At 38.5% G+C, this 19931-nt stretch overlaps 1 protein-coding gene across 2 annotated transcripts in view; it reads left to right on the top strand.

Annotated features, from left to right (window-relative positions):
* The window catches only part of plekha7b (pleckstrin homology domain containing, family A member 7b), a 69632-nt gene extending 60456 nt beyond the window's left edge, over positions 1-9176 (top strand). Inside the window, exons 22-28 of one of the 2 annotated variants that reach the window (XM_030765670.1) lie at positions 239-330; positions 413-421; positions 813-1031; positions 3493-3675; positions 3786-3919; positions 4081-4223; positions 8486-9176. In XM_030765670.1, the coding sequence (XP_030621530.1) occupies positions 239-330; positions 413-421; positions 813-1031; positions 3493-3675; positions 3786-3919; positions 4081-4223; positions 8486-8508 (803 nt within the window). In that variant the 3' untranslated portion in view covers positions 8509-9176. The remainder of the gene's footprint in view (positions 1-238; positions 331-412; positions 422-812; positions 1032-3492; positions 3676-3785; positions 3920-4080; positions 4224-8485) is intronic. The other variant, XM_030765669.1, reaches the window with a different exon arrangement.
* The last annotated feature ends 10755 nt before the right edge of the window (positions 9177-19931 follow it).

Raw genomic sequence — 19931 nt, 5'->3', positions numbered from 1 at the left:
TAAACATCTCTATGACCAACACCTTATACTCAACCACATTGACAGCGTCTTAGCTATCTTACGTCAGATCTGGTCTGCAGTGGTGGTTTTGTTCTAAAGTAGCGGAAGTGCAGGAAGTGATGACTGAAAAAATGGTAATTGCATTAAAGAACACAAGGAATAATATTTGAAAAGCACACAGTTGGAGGCATTATTAATACACATTTTGATCTCATCCTCTTACTTGATGTTCTGTCAGGTTTGGCAGGCTCGTCGTCAAGACTAAATCAGTCCACAAACATCTCATCTTATGTCACCCTCAGAAGAGGAGCTACGGTGACTGGCTTGAAGGTAGGATTCATACTGGATTCAGATTAGCGCTTGAAGTTTGGATCGAGAGACAGAAAAAATAAAGGAGCGAGTACTGTCACAGCTCACTTTTGTAGCGCTGACATGAGCTGAGCTGATTAGATGCAGCACTCAGTACAAAATACCACGGCATCTCACACACGCCAGAGAAGCGCGTGTGGGTGTGAGACTGTCTGTGCAATGCTAATGCATTACCGCTTTAATGTTGCCATGAGGGCCAAGAGCGTGCTCAGTCTCTCTCTTATGTTGTGTTCTGATGTAAATTGTGAATTCACAGATGAACCAGCCACCCCAGTCCGCCGCAAGCCCCACCCTCTTCCCCATAGTCCCCCCTCTAATTTACCTCACCTTGTTCTCTCTCTCTCACGCTCTTTTTTTATTTTGTCTCTTTCTGTCTCTCTTTCTCTCTCTCCCTCTCTCTCTCTCTCTCTCTCTCTCTCTCTCCCGTACTCCGTGTCCCCCAGGAGAGACCAAAGAGTGCCTTAGAGCGGCTGTACTCTGGGGAACCTGTATATCAGCGAGGTCGTATGAGCGCAGAGGAGCAGCTGGAGAGGATGAAGCGTCACCAGAAGGCTCTGGTGCGCGAACGCAAACGGACACTCAGCCAAGGCGAACGGCAAGCCTCTTCGTCACGCCCGTCATCCTCTTCCTCCTCCCGCCCGGTATCTGCAGACGTGGGCTCAGTACGTTAGAGCCGTCACAAGAGCGCAGTCAGAATCACACACTCCCCTAGAACAGAGAAACTCTCTCCCACATAAAGCTTTCAGTTATTTAACACAGCTAGCAACCATGTTGTGTAGAGAGTTTTAGCGTACCTGTGCAGGAGAAAGAAGTGTTTTAATAAAGTAGTGGCTGTCGCAGGTAAGTGAGTGTTAGAGCAGAGTTGTCATTGTCAAAGGGTGTGGAAGAGGCGTATGTAATCAAATGAGAAAGTTCCAGTTAGAGAGTTTCACGGATGGACTTGGGAATGCAGAAAGCAGACCTGTGCTATTTGCACTTATACAGCTGTTACTTCCACAAGGAACCAAAACCCTGTGTGTTATTTATTACTCCACTGATAAATTGCGTTTGTCAAGGTTGTAAGCGGATAATCCAAGAAATGATCTGCTGTTAGTCTTTCATCTCACATCAAAATCATTATATGCAAACTTGAAATATTATTTGGATTTATAGGTGTGTTTTCTGATGAAGTATGTAACACTTTTCGTTGAATGTGTTGTTTATGTTATCAGTCAGGTTTGTACTTCTGGAGTGTACTCCTGAGACTTATAATACACTCCAGAAGTACACAACTGACTGAGACATATGGGTAAATGTGAGACAGACAGGAGCTCTTCACACTGATTCACACCCCACCACAATGCTAACTCATTCTGCCCATGATGCGTAAACCTCTCTCACATCACGTAAAGCCTTTCCAACCCTTCATGTGTACTGCAAACACTCTCTCAGTCTCTCTTTAATTCTAACCCAATGCTGGGAACACCACTAACCGTATTGGCGCGGACACTCTGTGCACTGGCACACATGCTCTCACACTCTCACTCTGACTAAAGCAGAAGCTCTCAGACTACAGAGCTCAGCCTTACCCAGCCCAGTGTGGTCACTTTACAGTATAACCACAGGCACTAACTGCAGCTGCCTCAGACCAAGACTCATTGTGCTTACTGCTGACGCACAGCAAAGGTTTACCATGGAGTCGTGTTTTCAGTGATCCTGTCGCTAAAGTCGTCGTTTAAACCCTGGCTTTTTAATCACCTTAGCCTGCACCTCTGACAGAAAAAAAAAGCACAAAAAAAATTCCTTTGTTGTCTTTAACCATGCTTGCAATTGGAGCTTAATAACAGACAAGCTTAAACAGCGTTAGAAGAGGGATTTTGACATTTTTGTTTAACCACCCTTCCCATTATGTTGCACTAATCTTTTCCCTTCTTTCATCCAAAAGAAATCCCTTGAGTAGTTTTCTATTACGAGGTCATGTCTAACCATAATACTTTGGCCCATCTTTTGTTTTCTGCACCTAATCATATGAGGATTATTGCACTATGAATGGACAGGGCTGGATAAACTGTGAGAAGCAGAAAGCAGTGGAGGAGTGCATGGTTACGTTTGGCTTTTGGTTTAGACTTTGTGTTACACGCTAAGCACAATGCTACTGATCAGTTCTGTGGTGATAACAGTTACACAGTTAATCGTACCCTAATCTGCCAGTTGAATGTCAATGGCATGACTCTATTTCCTCAAATTCCCTATGTAGAAGTTTGCACTGAAGAAATAAAAACTTTGCTAATGAATATATGTGGGCCATGTTTTTTTTTTTTTTTTTAATTCCTCATTGCTTGTGTATTATGAATATGTATATATGCTGTTTTTGCAGTGTGTGGTTTTATTTTGTCCAGTAAGCACAATGACGCCTTGCACCAAGCATGTAAAGGAAGGCAAGCTAGATGGGTGAGATTTCCCTCCTCTCCTCTCTGTGGGGGCAATGCCTGCTGTGGTCTGAGAGTTCGGACATGATGCACTTCACACACAACACTCAAATCACTTGACATGCTACACGGCAAACATGGATATTTCTTTTTTTTTTTTTTTTTATGCTTGCGCTTCGTGTGTGTGTCTATATTTACTTTGTGGCTCAATACAAGGCTTAGTGGTACTTGACTCGCATAGTATTGATCTGCTGATATAAACACAATGCTTTGATGTGCCATTATACTGCTGTGTTTTAGAGTAGAAGCACATCAGCAGATATTTGTGAAAAGATCAACTCCATTGTACTTATGAGTGGTTAATATATCGCTGTGATCTATGATATAAACTTGGGTTTTAACACGCACTCATACACACATTTTTTTTTACTGAATATTCATTCATTTATTTATTTATTTATTTGTAAAACCATTTTTGTAAATGCTCTCCTGTCTGTCTTTATCAGTGTATTTTTGTTACCCTAAAAACAGGCATCCTTGTTTGGCAGTGAGAATACAGTATCTGAGGCCATTTCGTTGACTCATTGGGTATCACAGATTAGCCAGAATATCTCGCCATGTTGCAGTCATGGTGCAGTGGGAAATGATGATGGGAGACCAGTTGATGAGCGTTGTGTGATAGTGCTCTGAGAGCCGTGTCTCTGTGTGCCCTCAGTGGAGGCGCGAGCAGGAGTTTGATTTGCAGCTCCTGGAGCGGGCGGTGCAGGGTGAGGAGAGGCCAGCTGAGCACAAAGAGAGACCAAGGTCCCACTCAGATGAATGGCTCACATTACGCTCCACATTCACCAGAGAGCAGGACCTGGAGCCTCTGGACTACCAGCTGGACCTCAGCCGAGAGGTAAATCTCTGGCAGCTCAGTTCACACGTTTTAATTAGATGTTATATGGTATATAGTGTGTAGTCTTTATGCTGTAGTTGTTAAAGCAGCCTGTCCATGTGCTTGTGCAGCTGTCAAAGCCCCAGAAGGTGGCCATTCCTGAGCGCTATTTGGACCTCGAGCCAGAAGAGCCTCTGAGTCCACAGGAAATGGAGGCCCGCCATCGCAAAGTTGAGCGCATCAAGAGCATCTTGGCCAAGTCCAGGTACAAACACACACACACACACACACACAAATATCTCATACCCTCACACCCTTTTTGACCTAGATTATGCATGCCTTTGACAATCCAATAAAACTGATTATGCAAGACACTATTAGTGTGTTGGTCTAATGTGTGTGTGTGTGTGTGTGTGTGTGTTACAGTGTTCAGAACATCCCCCCTGCAGTAACTGTGGATAAGCCAGAGCTGATAGACCTGGACTCGGCTCTGCAGGAACAGCAGAGGATCATCACTATGTCCTATGCTCTAGCATCAGAAGCTTCCCTCAAGAGCAAGCAGGTGGCAGGTAATCCATACAGTCAGGAACACTCTCAAATCACACTGATCCTCTTACTGCACCACTCCACATACACAGGGCATTCACTTTACACTCACTGCATGTGTTTGTCCCCTCATGGGGGATTCAAATACTGTTCATGCAGATATGTTCACTGCCATGTACTGTTCACTCTATAAAATGCCAATTGGCCTTACTCTGCATATCCTAAACAACCAATGTACACGTCTCACCCTCCTGCATGCTTAAATGTTGGATACTTCAGCATATATCAGTCACCCTTAGTATGACTGATGGAAGTGCTATTATATGTGATTATAAACATCACTGTCTACATGAATATTTTTGCAGACCTCTCTCCAAGTAAATCCCTCATATTGCTTAAATAATATCTTTCAAAGATGATTACTTAAAACATATCTTTGATGATGTATGTATGTTAAAACTTGACATCTACTGAATAGGTGAAGACATTAGAGAAGGAGTCTAGCTCTATTCCAAGAGCCTATGGTAGAAGATGAAAAAAGAGCAAAGCCAGGTTTATCAGAATCAGTCACTAATAACTCAACATTATTCCTTATTAGCAGGGATCTTTTGAGTAAAGACGCAGTTAATTGCGAGCCATGTCAAATCTTTCAGGCTGGGAGGAATCTCTTGATGAGGCCATTTTCAGTGCTGATCAATGGCCCAGTTCAAATGTACTGGGGCTCACTTGTGCATCCCGTGGCTGCGCTTTGAACATGTGTCTGAACTAGCATAAAAGCACACCAGCTCACTTTTCATCTTTACTTTGCAACAGCCTCACTCACACTGGTCGAACCTTCAGACGAGTTGATCAACGGAAAGAGAGAGATGGAGAGAGAGGGAGAGAGAGAGAGAGACAGAGAGAGAGAGAGACACAGAGAGAGAGAGACACAGAGAGAGAGAGACACAGAGAGAGAGAGAGAGAGAGAGAGAGGAGAGAGACATGCACACATAAAGAGTTGCTTTCTCAGTCACACACGTTTACAGTCAGTCTCTTGTGATGTGATGAACCTTAATGTGCACAGCTGAACCCAGTCAACAATTCTAACAATTTTTCCATCTAGAGGGCTGTCCGAAAATATAAAGACAAGAGTCGCGTTTCTGAAGCCAAATTAATGTTATCTTTTCCTGCTCTGTGTGTTCGCTGGTGTCAGTTCTTAAAATATGTTAAGATGCATGGGTCATGCAGCAGTAAATTGACCTCTGCATACACTGTGTTTCCATGGAGACACTTGTAAACTGGGCAGGTGAGAAGAGGACGTGGCAGATGCAGAGGTCTTGCCTTGGTCGAAACCTATGATAGTGTAGGGATTCCAAACTGGTAGAAAAAAATGGGTTCAAACTGTGTGTTTTAATTTCTGATTCTAATGTATTTAGGTAAGTGGAATTAGGCGTAAAGGTGATCAGTGGTTCCTGGCTCTAGGTTTCTGTGTGACTAATTGAGCTTTGTTCCTGTGTCTGTCCCCCTGTAGCACCACAACAAGTTACCCATCTTACCACACCCCCTCCTCCTCCTCCTCCTCTTCCTCCTTCTACTGCCTCCCAGGCACTTCCCCCTCCACTAAACAATGGATTTCACTACACTTTTGTCTAATCAGAACAAAGTAAGCACTAACTGCTCACTTAACACTCTAATGTTGCTTTGCTAATTGTTCCAAATGTGGAGCTGTGTATTTTGCACCTCAGTGACTGCATGCTTATTGCACAATTGCCACACTGTATGCTGATGGTGCCATAGCATTTGGAAAGGAAGAGTGCCCACCCCCCTCATCATCACCCTCAACATCTGTAGATGGGAAGTGTGTGAATTGTGTGTAAATTGGTTTTGCAACCCTGCCAAGCTGGGATGAGAGGGTAAAAAGCTTTAAACAAACGCTGCCCCCTTGAGTTTTGTGTAATTAACAAAGGCTGGGACACCTTTCTTTCCACACCTTGATGGTTTAGCAATGCTGGCAGCTGCAATCCCAAGCACCAGTTGCCTCGCCATCTGTAATCTGCCGACAGGTTTTGCTTTCTGCATGAACTCAATTGCTAAATGAAACCAGGCCAAAAAATATCATTGCATGAGAAAAAAACTTTTAGCCATAATCCTTTTTTTATTTTAGACCTCTCACCTATGGACGAAAAGACAGACACGCTGTAGTAGGCACATTATTTTTCCACCATTTAATCAGTGACCACTATTGTCGGCAACGTAAAGTTAAACCAGTTGCATCATTGAGTTTAAGAGGTTGAGATATGCTTATACAGATTATTTTGAGTATCTAGCATGTGTTTCATTTTCTCTGAGAACTCAATGGGCAGAAATTATTAAATGGGTCATTGAATTGACATTGTGGCTTTAATAGTTCAGATCTCCATAGCTGCGGATGCATGATAGGTTTTCACTCTTCCTGCGTGATGTTCTTTAGCTTTGTGTAGTGGTATTCTGTTTTACACTGTATGTTCAGCTGTTATTATACAGCCCTTAATTACTATTCTCCTGGTGTCTGTGTGCATGTGTGCATGTGTTTGTGCTGCATCCCACCCAGTGTGTGGTCCATCCCCTGTATTTCCTTTTGTCTGAACTGAGGGGATCCTTGAAGTCTGGGAATGCTTTTCGCCAGTATTTAGTCAGTGGACACAGTCAAAAATGTTTGAGAACAAAATACTGATGTATACTGATCTATGTGGTTAGTAGAACATGTCACTTAAAAACGGACAAAATGACTGTGAACACTGATTTCACTGGCCATCTGCATTGCATATGTCTTGTCTATGAGCAATGTCATGAGTGTAAGGAAGAGATATTTTGCAGTGAATGAGAAGAATCGTACTGAAAATGTGTGAGTATTAGCTCTGACAGATCTTCGTAATGTTAATATTGTGCTTTTTAACATGCTGCCCAGTGTGACATACAGTGTTTGTCACCCCACCATGTAGTAAGGTACATCTCCTTAGTTCCACAAGCTCTGTCACTCTGTCCACACCTATAAGAAGTGTCTCTGTTTAAATACTGCTTATATTGAATAGATGAAATGTAAATTGTAAAGCTCTTGTTTCATTTCCTCTGGGCCTGTCTTTTTATAACATTGAATACAGGATATGGAACAAATAATGGAAACATCAAACAATATATGAATATTTGTTCATTCAAAACAAGTTGGACTGCCATCTGCCTCCAGAACCTTCTTGCACCTCCAATTTCATCTTGAAATGCTGCACTACATGTTTGGACCATTTTTCAGAAAGGAAAACCTATCATTTCTTTTGAAAATGAAGCTACAGTGTGTATGGGGGCATTTATTATCTTATCATTATGATTAAAAGATTATCATGGACATCATATTTCTTTACCATAATTTTGCCATGCCGAATAATATTTGAATTTGTTTAATGCTTGGAATAGGCAGTCTTGATTGAAGGCTTCATTTAGCTGTTTCCATCTGAAAAAAAGGAAACATTCAGATTATAGGAAAAAAAGAGTAAAAGACAATTAATCAAGCCGTAATGTTGACAAACGCTGTTGAAAAGTCCAAGTTTTATGCTCCATACATCAAGTTATACATTGATTTGTACTGACTGGTTATAACCAGTCTCCAAATGTCAACCCTACTAAAATATCAGCTTTGTAAAGCTCATGATTCACGGTTTTTGCTTGGACTAGGCCATAGAGATATCAGTTTCTGTGGTATTTTTTAACCTCTTCCTAGTCCTCTTTCTTGGTGCAGCCTTTCTTAATGTTACATATCCCATCATGGTTTTGACATTATTGCCCCTTCCATAGTTAATAATTTTGTAGTTTCTGGAACTGATGCATTTGAGATTTGGGCATCATCTATTTGAATACTTAAAAAAATGTTTTAGAGTGGTCATGTTACTTTAAAAACTCGCATACTAAAGTGCTGATTTTAAGATTCCTTTTGGAATATCTTGGGAAATAGCATTGGAAATAATTTGCAAGATAATGAATTCTTGGTTTGTGTTTGTTGAGAAACAAAATGATTCCTCTTTCATTAGCTGTTTCCATTATTTTGTCTCCTCCTGTATTCCAGAATTGGGAGCTCTATAAGAATACATGCTGTTATCATTTTAGTTCATGGGAATTAATGTTAAAGGGAATGGGAGTTTTCACTTAATGGGAATCCTCTCTAAAACCATTTTTAATTGCTGAAAAGAGGGTTTATTGTGCATTATTAATCAGTTGCTTATTGTACATCCTCTGTGAAAACACTCTCAGACTTTTTCCAATCTTATCTCTTTTTCAGCCAAAGCCGTTTATGGGCATTGAGGTGCTATCACATGATGACAACCCATGACCTGGATTCTTGAAGGCTGAAAAGCTTGTTCACATTAAACATTTCCATTCATCCTGTATTAAGTGAAACATGCATAGACTTCTGGACTTTCATATCACGTCAATGGATAATCGAGAATTCACTCTGTATCACATATTTTGTACAGCTATTATGAAGTGAATATTTTGTGTAGAACACAGAAACCTTTGCTGATGATGCTGCAGTGCATATACTTGTATTTAATCTGAAAGTAATCTGAAAGACAATGTTAACCCAGATAGAAGATGTTTTATACATGTAATTGCACTTTTAACATTTCAAACTGACAATGTTTTATTTCTCAAGATGAGAAAACTCTGTCTTGCAGTGAGATTTAATTGGAAGGAAATTGTAATTAATAGAGAAGCTATGTTTTACATGTCATGGAGGTGCATGTCAAATATTGATTGTATTTTTGTCAACTCAGATGATATTCTTACACCAAATCACTTGAAACATTATTTTTGTGTACCAAGCACTGCCAGACTCCTGTGAGCTTGCCAAAAGGGTTTTATTTTTGCGGACAAAGTTAGGAAGAAAAAAAAAAACTCAAATAATATTTTTGAGAAGACTTTGTGGGAGGGGGTACACAACATACATTTTTAAAAGAAAATGTAAATATTAAAGATATTAACAAAATATTTGTTTCAACAGTTCTTTTGCTAAATTCAACTTTTTTTAATATTACAGTTGTGCTATCTAAATAAGAAAAATGGCATATTATGTTTAAGGATTTCAGCATAATGCTAAACAACATATGCTACTTTGGACCCTGGTTATGTATAGCAAATGTTTCTGTCTCGGGAAGAGGAAATAATTTGACACCCAGAACAACGTATTTTGTCCCCATTTGTGTTAGAATTGCATTACGGGAAGTAGTTTTGAACACTCTCTTTCAATGAAAGTGAGAACACATTAATTGTAGGACATTTCTGATCTCGCTCAGACTGTTAGAGGCATAATGGCTTTAACTCAATAAAGAGAATAAAGAGATGAGAAAATAAAGAGAAACCTTAATCTCTAAAGTCCTTTTCCTTTGCCTTTGCATATGTTTTAATGACCTTTTCTTCAAGGTAGCAGAGTACAAAGGATTAGTAGCCTACAAAATGTGTTCTCATTACAGTTCGAAGGATTCCCTTTGATATTTTCATTGATTGCTTTGACCTTCATGCACTTTTCTCTATTTTTTGTAAAGGGAATCTAACTTGGACTCAAGTAGACTCCAGCTGGCAGAGGTGAACATTCACTACAAAAAGGGTAGTGTTTTGAGAGAAAAACATATGGAATAGTTCAGTTGAAAGGTTCTCTATTTAAAAGGGCATTTTTAATTCCTTATCTTCATGCTCTTCTCCTTCTGTGAAGACAGATGGTATTATCTACTGCAGCGTGTATACAGAATAAATAAATAAAATGGGGAAATTTAATTTTTAACTGTTGCAAATGAAGTTGAATTTGTCAACACTCTACAGATTAACACAGACTTGCGTTAAAGGCCGGGCTTTGAATCCACTATAAACTAGAACTAGACGTTCTCTACACCCTGACTATTGCTGAAATACCACTTTCTGATGGTGGTCCAAACCCAACTGGGTCATTTCAATGAGATACCCTCAGTAAGAGTCTTTATGGCTGTTGGGCTACCCTGAGCTCCATCCCCATGTGAGATCTTTATCTTTAATTGGAGAGTAATTACCAGCTCTCCACTGCGGCATCTTGTTCTTTGAAAGCACCTGTGAGACATGCTGCACCTCCCATCGCTCCACAGTAGGGGCTGCCACATCATGGTCTGTCTGAGAGAAATGAGAGGCCGCAAACCTGTGGGCATAAATCAGATCATATCCGCTTTTCTGCTTAGTTTGCAATAAACAGTTTTTATTTATTTATTTATTTATTTTTATTTTTCTTTATTCCTCCTGCAGAAATCCAACCCGAGACCATCCACAGAGAATTGTGGCATTTCCATTTATTGATGTTTGGCTGCTAGTTCGTATACATTTGTTATTCTACACCCCAGACTTCAAAGAGAATGAAAAAGGCCCATTATGCTAATCCTGTCCTGTTCTGTTAAATGTAATGAATGTCTCACGCATTAATTCTTTACTAAATGTTTATCTGTGAGGGGGGAAAAAAGTTTTTTTCCCTTAAAATACGTATTTCTGGAAGAAAAAAAAAAGCATATTTTGAAAATGTGTATAAACATGAGACATTGTCTCTCCTCTGGACTGTAATCAAGCTCTTTATGACAATAGATATCAGTTTTATTCAGCCAAATGATTTTATGCCACAACATAGCAGAATTTACAACTCTTCATATTTGTTCCTAGAGATGAAAATTCTGAAATGCATTTTTTTGTTGTTGTTGTTTTTTGTTTTTAATTTCCTGTAAACATCTTTTTCTCTGTTGTCATCTCTTTAAATGAAATGGACACTTTCTTCATAATCTTCTCTATTGCTCTCTTATGTACCAATGTGCAGGCATTTACTGAGTCCAAACAGATATTGCTGAAAATTAGAAGCATTTGTCAATATTGACATGAATTTGTATAGTATTTTCTCCTCAGGACTGTTTTGAGGATTCCCTCGTGACTTGTTGATGGCTGTTTACAAAATGTTTAGAAGTGACTGAATTAATTAGTGATAAATACCATGTATTTCTTTTCCCAGTTCCCTTAAATTCATCACACCGGGCGTCAGAGAGTTAATTTTGGTCCACTGAAAAGACTGAATGTCTCTGGAGGTCATCTTTTAAATAAGAAAATTCTCTTGTTGCGCAGTTGTAAAGGAGCGTAATGTTGACCTTGTGTGTGTTGTTAGGGTCACCCCAGCAAAGCAGACACTTGATATCTTGAAATAGAGTCCTGTTCAGTATGTGCCTGACAGAGTTGACAAAAACTCTAAAAAGGAAGCGGAAAGCCAGTGTACTGGAAGAAAAAAAAATCAGGAAAATAAAGAAGGCAGAAAAAATGAAAAAAAGAAACACTTAAGTCAGAAACCCATGTAACATGGAAATGAATCAGGTGGTCTCTGAGTTCAGTGGTCAAGGGTATCCCCAGTAAAAGCTGAGGAGGGATGATGGACCTTTTGGAAATCCATTGATGTCCATGGAACCTTACAAGATGAAGTCTCAAGCTCATTTAAATGAGTCCCTATCCATAATGACTTACAGGTATGTGCCTTTGGCACTCTTACACCAGTACTTACCATTATGCTCTCAGAATATTGAAACAGTACATTAGGTAATCTGTGCTTTTGTTTTCAATAACAGAAAGGAAATCACAAATGTGATATTTATTGTGTGATAAGAACATGCTAAGATCTAATGTGGGATAAAGAACAGAGTTGAAGAACAGAATTTTTATTTTCATTCTTTATGTCTCCTCATCTGTTAGTCATCTGAGGGTGTATTGGTCTGTTAAAAGCCAGTGTATGCTATATTTACATTGCAAGTCAGGAATCTTTTCAATTTTTATACCCCTTTTCAGCATTCACCTAAGGGAAACAGAGGATTCTAATACAAAAGATACTTTGAACCAAAAAATGGTATCTTATTCTCTTTTATCACCATTGATTAAATATCCATACTTTTATAAGGGTTATGTTGAATTATTGAAGAGGACTGCTCAGTATCATTGAATGTTCTTTTTTTTTTTTTTTTAGATATTCCTGCATATCTCACAAAAGAATAGATTAATGGGACTCACTGTAGGCTGTTATTCCCTAGGAACGATGATATGGTTCTATTGTTGATGTGAGGAAAGGTTTACTTATGATCTGAAGAGTCAAGATTTCCTTGTTCACACTGTGCAACAATAAAGACATTAATATTTACCAAGGCTGGCTTCACAGCTTAAAAGGTTCACAAACAGCAAAGATCAAAGACAGGTGAAAGAGCATTAGCTTCACATGTAAATGATTACATTTGAATACACACACACACAAAAAAGAGTCTGTGTTCAGGCAACAATAAAATGCTCTCACATTCCCTTAATGGAAAGCGTTTACAATACCTACAGTGGATTGAGCTTTTTGTAAACATAAATGAAGGAAATGCCCTTGGGCCTCTTATTTGATCCAACAATTCTTTTAACATGGGAAGCCTCTAAGCACCACCTTTCACATCAAATTAAGGCACAGCAGAGTCTCAGGGCATAAATACAAAACACAAGGCTTTATTTTTCGCTGTGTTTGCTTACAATTAATCATTGATGAGATCATTTAATAAGGCTCACCTTCAGTTCCTGAGTGGAGAGCAGGCAGGCTCAGCACCACACACACACACACACACACACTGGATAGGTTTTTGGGGTGGGACACTAGGATGCTCTGCACCACACAGATGCTTGGTAAGCTTTGGTGGAAAAGGGATTTTATTCAATACACTTCACATCTACCCTTTGGTACACTGCATGGCCACAACATGACATATATTTCCTTTACATAAACAATATTAAGAGTTTTTAAAAAAATCTCATTTCTTTAAACAAGGTTAGTACTCTATACCTATTAGCAGTAGCACCGCTAGAAGTTTTGGGCTCTTTGAAAGAATATAATATTGGGCCCACCAAACCTTAACAGTGTTCTATGAGGGCCCCCTGTCAGTGCTGGGCTTTTGGAATCGTCCTATAACCCCCCACCCCCCCCCCCCCCACCCCCCTCTAATGGCACCCCTGCCTATTAGATCAAACAGACTGAAATTTGTCTTTGTAAAAGTAGATTTTGTTTTACTGCCTTTAGCTCTGGTCTGATATTTGTCATCTGCCCCACTGCTCAAAACTTCAAGAATTACAAGGCCTTTTTGAGTTTATTTATCACAAAGCCTGTAGTCCTATAATGGAGAATACATCTTAAACTTCAAGTCAACCTCTTTGAATTGAATTGCTGTCTCTGACACTGAATTCTTCAAATATTATCTTCGTTCCACACGTACTTCAATCTTTTTACAACTCCGTCATCAAGAGTACTGTATGTTTCTTTTTTGCTAGTTAACATTTCTCTCTCCATCAAAAAGAGAGACTGCCAGGAAGTCATAAATGTGTGCTTCAAGATCATCAGGGTTCCTTTGAGAAACCTAGCCTCATTTTACTAGCAGCAGGCCAGGAGAAAGGCCCAGAATATTCTGGGAGACAGAGCTTATGTCCTCAAGCCCCAGTTCCAACTTCTCCCCCATAAGTCGCTGCTTGCTCTGCCCCAAAGTCCTCAACAAACCGGTGTGGAGTCTTTGTGCCTGAGGCCATCTGGCTGGTCGATAAGACTGGAAGGGAGGACCCACAGCTAATCCTCAGAATAGTCTAGCCTGCCTGCATAATTTTTTACTGAATTACTTGTCATTTAGATATGGAATCGTGCTAACCTTAGTCTTTGCAGATCACTTGCACTGTGGATAGATTCCATACCTCTTTATTTGTATGCTAATTGTATTGTTTGTATCCATGACATTTGGCCGAGGACCCATATCTGTCCTTGACTGAGAGTCAGGCAGACTTTCAAACAAAACAGAAGGTGAAGATTAGACTATTATACATTATAACACACACCCACTGCCCATCAAACACTGAGATTGATTAATCATGCTGAGAAATATGAAGGTATGACACAAATGTGAACAAAGTCCTAAACCCCTGACAACAGGCTTGGGGCCGGTTAATTCAGATTATTTGCATTTATGTAGATTTTTACTAATTGGCAAGAGCATTTTTATAATTAGCTCTACAATCAAAATGTTAAGAAAGTGGAGGTTTCCAACATTATGCAATTAGGAGGAGGATGTAGCTTTCCTTATTTAAACATAATTAATCAAACATTCCTTGTTAACTTAAAAGGAAATATTAGATCCTGAATAAACTTTGATTAAATTTAGAGTGACAAGTCAGAGATTTAGGTCAACTAATGAGAACAGAGTGTCCCACTTTGCAGGTCCAAATGGGAGAGGAAGAATTTGCATGTATGCAAATGATGTTTGAGTTAATTACATAACTTCACTTTCATTAATAATTAAGTGCAGTAGTTTGTGGCTGGTGTGTTTTCATGTAGTGGTTTATTCAGCAATCATGCCATAAAATACAGAGTATGTCAGTATGCTAAAACACCTTCTCCTACTTCAAGTGTCCCCTCAGGGGGAAGGAATGGATGTGTTATTGTAACGTCAGCTTGTTTACCATACTGTTGATTTATATTGACGAATTCCATTTTAAAACCATACCCTCTTCAGTTCTTCTCACTTGTATATATTCATGCTGGATTTGCTCGACCCTTACGCAAACTTAAAAAAAACTACTTGATTTTTATTTGTTTGATTTTTCTAAAAGTAATAAGTTGAAGTACATCCAGCCATGATAATGATCAGCAGCAGGAGAGTGCGGGATCTTGGAAATATTGCATTTCAGGAGAACTGTTTTTGAATATTCATAATGATTATAATGTTTTTTTATTCATAACAATTATATGTCCAAACATTTTTTCATTCATTCAGTATATGTGTGTGTGCGTGCGTGCGTGCATGCGTGCGTGTGAGAGAGAGAGAGAGCGAGAGAGAGAGAGAGAGCTTTTTGAATGTCTGTGCTGTCTCAGTGTCTTTTAACTGAGTGAAGTCAACTAACAGTACTGTACTAGGTTATTCAACTTTAACAAGTGTGTTGGTTACTCAAGGTCACTTTTGAATTCATTTTGAAATTAAATACGCTGCACTAACGTCCCTCCCACATAGCTTTTATCTATAATTAAAATGTTTAAAATACTGAACTCATCAGAGAAATGTAATGAAGAGTACTTTTTCCAATCACTCACATTTAAATGATCCCTTCCTCTGTCTCTTGGTATGTAACAAGTTCCAGCATATCATTTTCCTCTTTTACAAATCTGCTTTGCAAGAATCAAAATTATTGAACTATACATACACCCAAGGTGACACTATTGTGTGAACTGCATCAATATTAGAGTTATAACCCAGGAACCTATCAATATTTCATAGGTTAAGAAATATATTTTTATTTGATAATTACCTTGTAATAACATAATTTTGTTGACCTGTGTTTTCTGCTGCATACGTGAGAGATAAAATAGAGTGAATGAATCTCCCTGTGACTGCAGCTTTTTGTCTTTTATTGTCTTTTTGTCAACCTTTGCCTCTCATCTAGTGTATAATTTGAACTTGTTGAAATGGTTAAACATGATCTGTCAGTGCTACTTTGATGAACACAGTTCTGTTTTAATACAGGTCTTATAGGAAAGTCTATGCAGGGCATTTAGAAGCTCCAGACAAATATATTTGTGAAGTGTTGTTCATCACTTCTAGTGTAATCACAACAAATCAGGCAGCAGTCTCCATATTTTCTCTGACAGAATAGTGTTCCTTAATTAAACATGCAGAAATTGAGAAGAACACATGTTAATTTAATGTAACAAAAATGTTGATTTTTATGCAGTTTCTTTAAAATATTAATAGGGTAGGCTTGCAATTCAACATGCATCAAAGCATCTCATGATATGCAAATGTTATGTATGCTGTCTTTCCCCCAGCTAAACTGATGCATAGTTCCAGTCCAGGCCTGTAAGGCATTAACCTGTTCACTGGCAGTCATAGACCAAGTAATTAGAGCCTAATAGTCCAGCAATGACCTCATGTGTTTAAAATTATGCTAAGGAGCTTGATACAAAAATATAGGTAGAGACACAAAGATGGTGAAAGCTTCTTTTTGATAACTGAAGATAATAAATATATGAATTGTAGATAAATTCATTTAAATTGTTCTGAATTTATTAGAAATATATGTGACTGGCATAACCTACTAAAAGAGAGGCAAAAATACGATTAACAAAATAGAATTTTCCATTTTGAGAAGCATCTGAATCTTTAGCCTCATACTATAAGTGGAATAGTGTATATACAGCTATTACATTTCACTATTAGAAATTAAAAAATGGATCTCACACACACACACACACACACACACACACACACAAAGGCTGTATGTATAGCAAGACTTAAATGAGTAGCTGGCTTCACATATCCTCAATCCAGACCTTGATGAAAATACTTGGAAGGCTAAATGAATAATCTGTCTGACCTAAATACTCCTTGACAATTATTTCCTTTACAACCATGGTCAACCAAAGGAATGGGAAAGTCAGAAAATTATCTGAAAGATGGGATTTTCTTCTATAAACATGGCCCAGAGCATTCAGGTCAGGGGCAGCAAGAAATCAAGAATGTGTCAGGCACATGAATGGCCTATGTTTAGCTAACATCTAACTCATGACAGCTCATCATACTGGACCAAATAAACATAAACAAAACATAAACTACCACACTCAAGCAAAATCAACAGACTCTAAAAACATAATGTATAACAGGACTTTTTCATGTACAAATTTAATTTGTATATAAATTAATTTCTTGATAATTTTGAAATAACGAGGCACTAACTGCGAGCAGGCCGTTTACTGATCCCTTGTCCAGATACACAAACATTCTTTAAAGTATGGAAATAATGACTGAGAAGTATTGTTGAACTAAAACTCATAACACTTTCATTCGTAGCAATGCGAGGATGCATTTTCAGATCAGAGGTGTATCTCCAATCACACACCTCCATTACGTCTACACACCCACTCCAGAACATGGACAGCGCATGGTAACGGACAGTTAGAAGAGCAGTACCTCTATTCATCGAAGGATGGCGTGTTAGGCACATATAACGGCAGGCATTACCTCTCTGTCGGAGAGAGACTTGCGAGGGAAAAAAGAAAAAAAGGCAGAGCATTATAAAATTTATATAATACCTTAAAGCGTTTCTGTTTACACACACAATGCTATATTTACTTATTTAGCGTACATTACTGTTTTCTAATATATTTTGTAGGTTTCGGTGGGGTCAATAGGTTACGATTTATTATTTACAGAATAAAAAGTATCGACATCAGCAGTTCTCAATATTACCGTATTTTTGTAGTCTCATGTCTCATTCAAGAATGAATAAAAATCATTGTCGTGACGCCAGTGGTTTGTCTTTATTTTGGAAGAAAACGTTTATAAATGTTTATGAATTCTTTAAACTCTTTTTGATTTACCTGTGAGTAACAGATGGATATCTGTCGGTATCAGATCTGCACTGTGTATCTGTGTCAAACTTGTGACTTATACGCTCGTACTTGCTTCTCCAAACGGGTGAGTGAGCCTCTTTCTCTGAAAATTGCACGGATTCCTGGACAAGTCTGCATTTCGTCTTAATTCAGGTGAGGTGAACGAACAAATAATTTGGTGGAGATGACAAAACCTTTGAGTCTTGCCTTAAGGTCACATAAGCTGCCATTTATTGTTTTGTTGTAGTGCACTGAAACGGCTTTCTAATGTAAACTCAACTACTAAAACGCACTTAATGTGGAGACAAGTTTTAAGTGTAATACTTTTATTGCCTTGAAGGCAATGCTCTGTTTGAATAATTAATCGTCTCTTTGGTGCAGATAGAATCTTGGGATGAAGATGTGACGTGTGGATATGATTTTTCTCAGGAACAAAGGGAATGTGAAAACGTGAAAATGAAAGACAGACAAGAGCCAGAGCAGATGTGATGAGATGTTGTGAAAGGATATCTATTCTGGCATATTCTTCATACCCCCCCTTTCTCGCTCTCAATCTCACACACTCTCTCTCCGTTTCTCTCTCCCCTCCCTCTCTTTAGCCCGTGTGACTCCTCACTTAACAAACAGCTTTTCCTTCTGCATCTGTCCTTGTCATTGTAAGTACAATATTCTATTATCAGCCTATATTCTATTATGTTTGTGATGTACTTTAAATGTCTCATGGGAGGAAAAATTATATTATTTGTATTTTGTATCACTTGCCAATGCGCACGTGTTGTAGTCCACTCTAATGTTGCACTTGACTTCAGATGGCTTTGCGCAACTGTAAACTTTTGTTTCATTTTTCGGTTGGTTCATCTCACGTTTTTTATAAGACAGGTACTAATGTATAATTGCGGTATCTTACAAGAATATATGTCAACCCGGCAATATACTAAAGCTTGGTGTAATTTAACTTCCACACAGAGGTTTTATGAATGGAATTCCAACAGTAACCATAATGTTCCTTAATGACTAAAACAGAGTGCATTTGGTAGTTAAATGCAATTAGATATATCCCGTATTTTGTTATGCTACCAATTAAAAAGAATTGTGTGTTCAAAATATTTTTCTTCTGCGTGTAGCATAATGTTAATATTGACATTGGCAGTGTTATTTCTAAACATGATTCGCATCAAGTCGCCGTTATTAATCGATATACTTTACAGATTTTTTTTATTACGTCAGTTACATTCATTTTGCAGATTATAGTCATCGGCTAAATTTTAATCGAAATGATGATTTTTAGGCAAATGCAAAACATTTGTTTAAAATGAACTTAAAATATATCAAATTCCACTAAATTTTCAGTTCTCATCTTTCTTTGTTCAATTAAAGAATTACTTTTGCTCGATTTTAGTATACTGACAATTACCTAAACAACGTCTTTTTGAGATGTTATATGCTGGCGATTTTGTTGAATAAAATGTTTCATTGGAGTCAGGTTTAGGAACATGGCACAGCCAATCAGCGTATTGATATGACTTTTGGGGTTAATGGAATTTATGTATCCAGCAAAATGTTCCAGTTTATCAAACAGAATGAGAAACATTAATAAAAGCCACCAGTTGCGGTAACTTCTCACCGAACAGATTCCTCCGACTCCATCTGCGTAAGAACAATGCGACATTGTTCTGTCCCTTTCTTGGCAATGACCCCAGGTGGACCTGTATGCTCAAGTTCAAAGCTAACTGTAAAAGCTTCAGACATGGATAAATATTTCAGACTGAATGTAGCGCTAAATTTCTACAATATTTAGTTGGAGGTTGTATACTATTTCAGTGAATGTGTTTCTGCGTGCAATTTAAATATAACAAAACTGATGTGTTGGACAATGTTTCTTGAGGTTACTGGTCGCCAGTTCTACTCATCTACTGTGTTTTGGTAGTGAGGCAGGCCCAGGTATGCTCTATAAAACAACCTTTTTGATGTTGATTGCCCCCTTCATTATAAAACGTGAGCCTTTACTGTCAATGCATTTTTCTTCTTCTTTTGTGTCGATGGCACATATGAAGAGCAGACCGTCCTTTGTAAATTTAGGCTGTGGTGGAGATCTTCAGCAGAGGTTTGACAGATCTCCGGGTCAATACGTGGGCAAGTTACATCTCAGTCCATGAGCACTGTGATAATGTGGAATACAACCCAGTTTGTGGACGATGCGCATAGTCATTGTAAACCTTCACCTAGGTTGTCTTATCTCCTGGTGAGAATTTTATTTGAAAAGTTTTATTTGGGCTGAACTTCCAAATATAATCAAATT

This window comes from Chanos chanos, chromosome 2 (assembly GCF_902362185.1).
Source record: "Chanos chanos chromosome 2, fChaCha1.1, whole genome shotgun sequence".
Taxonomy (NCBI): domain Eukaryota; kingdom Metazoa; phylum Chordata; class Actinopteri; order Gonorynchiformes; family Chanidae; genus Chanos; species Chanos chanos.
This window is presented reverse-complemented; position numbering and strand designations above follow the sequence as displayed.